The sequence below is a fragment of the Bos indicus x Bos taurus genome, chromosome 7 (genome assembly GCF_003369695.1).
Source record: "Bos indicus x Bos taurus breed Angus x Brahman F1 hybrid chromosome 7, Bos_hybrid_MaternalHap_v2.0, whole genome shotgun sequence".
Lineage (NCBI taxonomy): Eukaryota > Metazoa > Chordata > Mammalia > Artiodactyla > Bovidae > Bos > Bos indicus x Bos taurus.
Genome location: NC_040082.1, coordinates 69,445,442 through 69,447,215, shown reverse-complemented (window position 1 = coordinate 69,447,215; position 1,774 = coordinate 69,445,442). Strand labels below are relative to the sequence as shown.

At 38.8% G+C, this 1,774-nt stretch overlaps 1 protein-coding gene across 1 annotated transcript; it reads left to right on the top strand.

Moving 5' to 3' along the window:
• Nucleotides 1-283: 283 nt before the first annotated feature.
• On the top strand, nucleotides 284-1,216 carry LOC113896301 (olfactory receptor 14A16-like). Its single transcript, XM_027548538.1, has one exon. The coding sequence runs from the start codon at nucleotides 284-286 to the stop codon at nucleotides 1,214-1,216; it is 933 nt and encodes a 310-aa protein (XP_027404339.1).
• The last annotated feature ends 558 nt before the right edge of the window (nucleotides 1,217-1,774 follow it).

Sequence of the window (1,774 nt, the reverse complement as noted above, 5' to 3'; positions counted from 1 at the left end):
TAAAATTTCACTTGAGTGAGATACAGAGAATAGGCCTTAATCCACATAAAATTATGAAGTAGATGGTTTGAACTGGACTGGCACCCCATGTGATCACTGTGGTAAAATAAGCTCATTGCAACCTGCTATTAGTCTCATGAAGTCTCAAATATTCTTACAGACATGACATGAGTGGGAGAAAGGGAAGTTAAAATAGAACAGCAAACCCTCTCAAGCTGAGTCTCAAGTTGTTTACTTTTGTTCTTTTTGTTTTAGAATAAGTCAGTGATTAAATGTCAAAGAAATGGACAACTTTACCTCTAGGAGTACATTTTTTCTAATGGGATTCAGTGATATTTGGGAGATCCAGATCTTTCATGCTGTGCTCTTTTTGCTAATTTACCTGGAAGCCCTGCTTGGGAATCTTCTTATCATCATGCTCACCACCAAGGATCATTGCCTCCACACGCCAATGTACTTCTTCCTGAAGAACTTATCCTTTCTGGATGTTGGCCTCATTTCCATCCCTGTCCCCAAATCTATCATGAACTCTCTGACCAATGACAACACTATTTCATTCCTTGGATGTGTTTCACAGGTGTTTTTCTTTTTCCTCTTAGCCACTACAGAAGTAGCACTACTCACAGTTATGTCCTATGACCGCTATATTGCCATCTGCCACCCACTCAGGTATGACATTATCATGAGCCATGGAGCCTGTGTGCAGATGGCCGCCTCTTCATGGCTCAGTGGAAGTCTCAACGCAATTCTGCACACAGCTTTTACCTTTTCCACACCCATGTGTGGATCTCCTGAAGTTCATCAGTTCTTCTGTGATGTCCCACAACTGCTCTCTCTGGCTTGTTCGTTTAACACTGGGGAACTAGTAGTCATTGGGCTCAGCCTAGTGCTAGATTTTGGCTGTTTTGTGTTTATTGATATATCTTACATTCACATCTTCTCCACTGTGCTAAGGATACCCTCCAGAGAAGGCAGATCCAAAGCTTTCTCCACATGCTTGCCACACCTCATTGTTGTGACTTTGTTTCTCTCTTCTGGGTATTTTGCCTGCTTACACCCATTACCTAAATCTCCATCACTTTGGGATTTGTTAATTTCAGTATTCTATACTGTGGTGCCACCCACCATGAACCCCCTTATCTACAGCCTGAGAAATAAGGATATGAAGATGGCACTAAGAAAACTGAAAATAACTGGAAATTTTCAATCAAATTAGAATAATTAATTTCACATCGATCGTGATCTTTTAACTCACTGACATAATAATCTGAGACACTGATGGTACATTCTGACAGTAATATTAAATGTGTAGAGTAAGATTATCATGAAAAATTTGGTTTTACTTATTGAAGTGGTACTAACAAGCATGATGCCTGTCCAGACCAAATGGATGACAAAACCAATAGAGTTCTAATTGAAATTGTAAAGATATATGTTGCCCTTATGTTTGTCATCCTAATGGAAACACCATTTTATGTGACAAATGGGAAACTAGGCAGGGTGCTAGGATTTCAGATTTAAACTTGGGCTCTACCAGGCAAAGCAATTTTATGGTCACTCTTAGCCAATGTGATAGCTGAAATTCCTTGTTGAATGATGTATATAATTCATTCTCAAATTAAAGAACCCAGGTAGAGGTGAAGTGAACACTGCAAAACATTGCAAATATAACCAAATGCAACTCAATTGTACAAGTTAAAATGGCCAATTTTATGCTATGTGGATTTTACCTTATCAACAAGACAAAAACAAAGCAACAGTCTGTTATCTATCT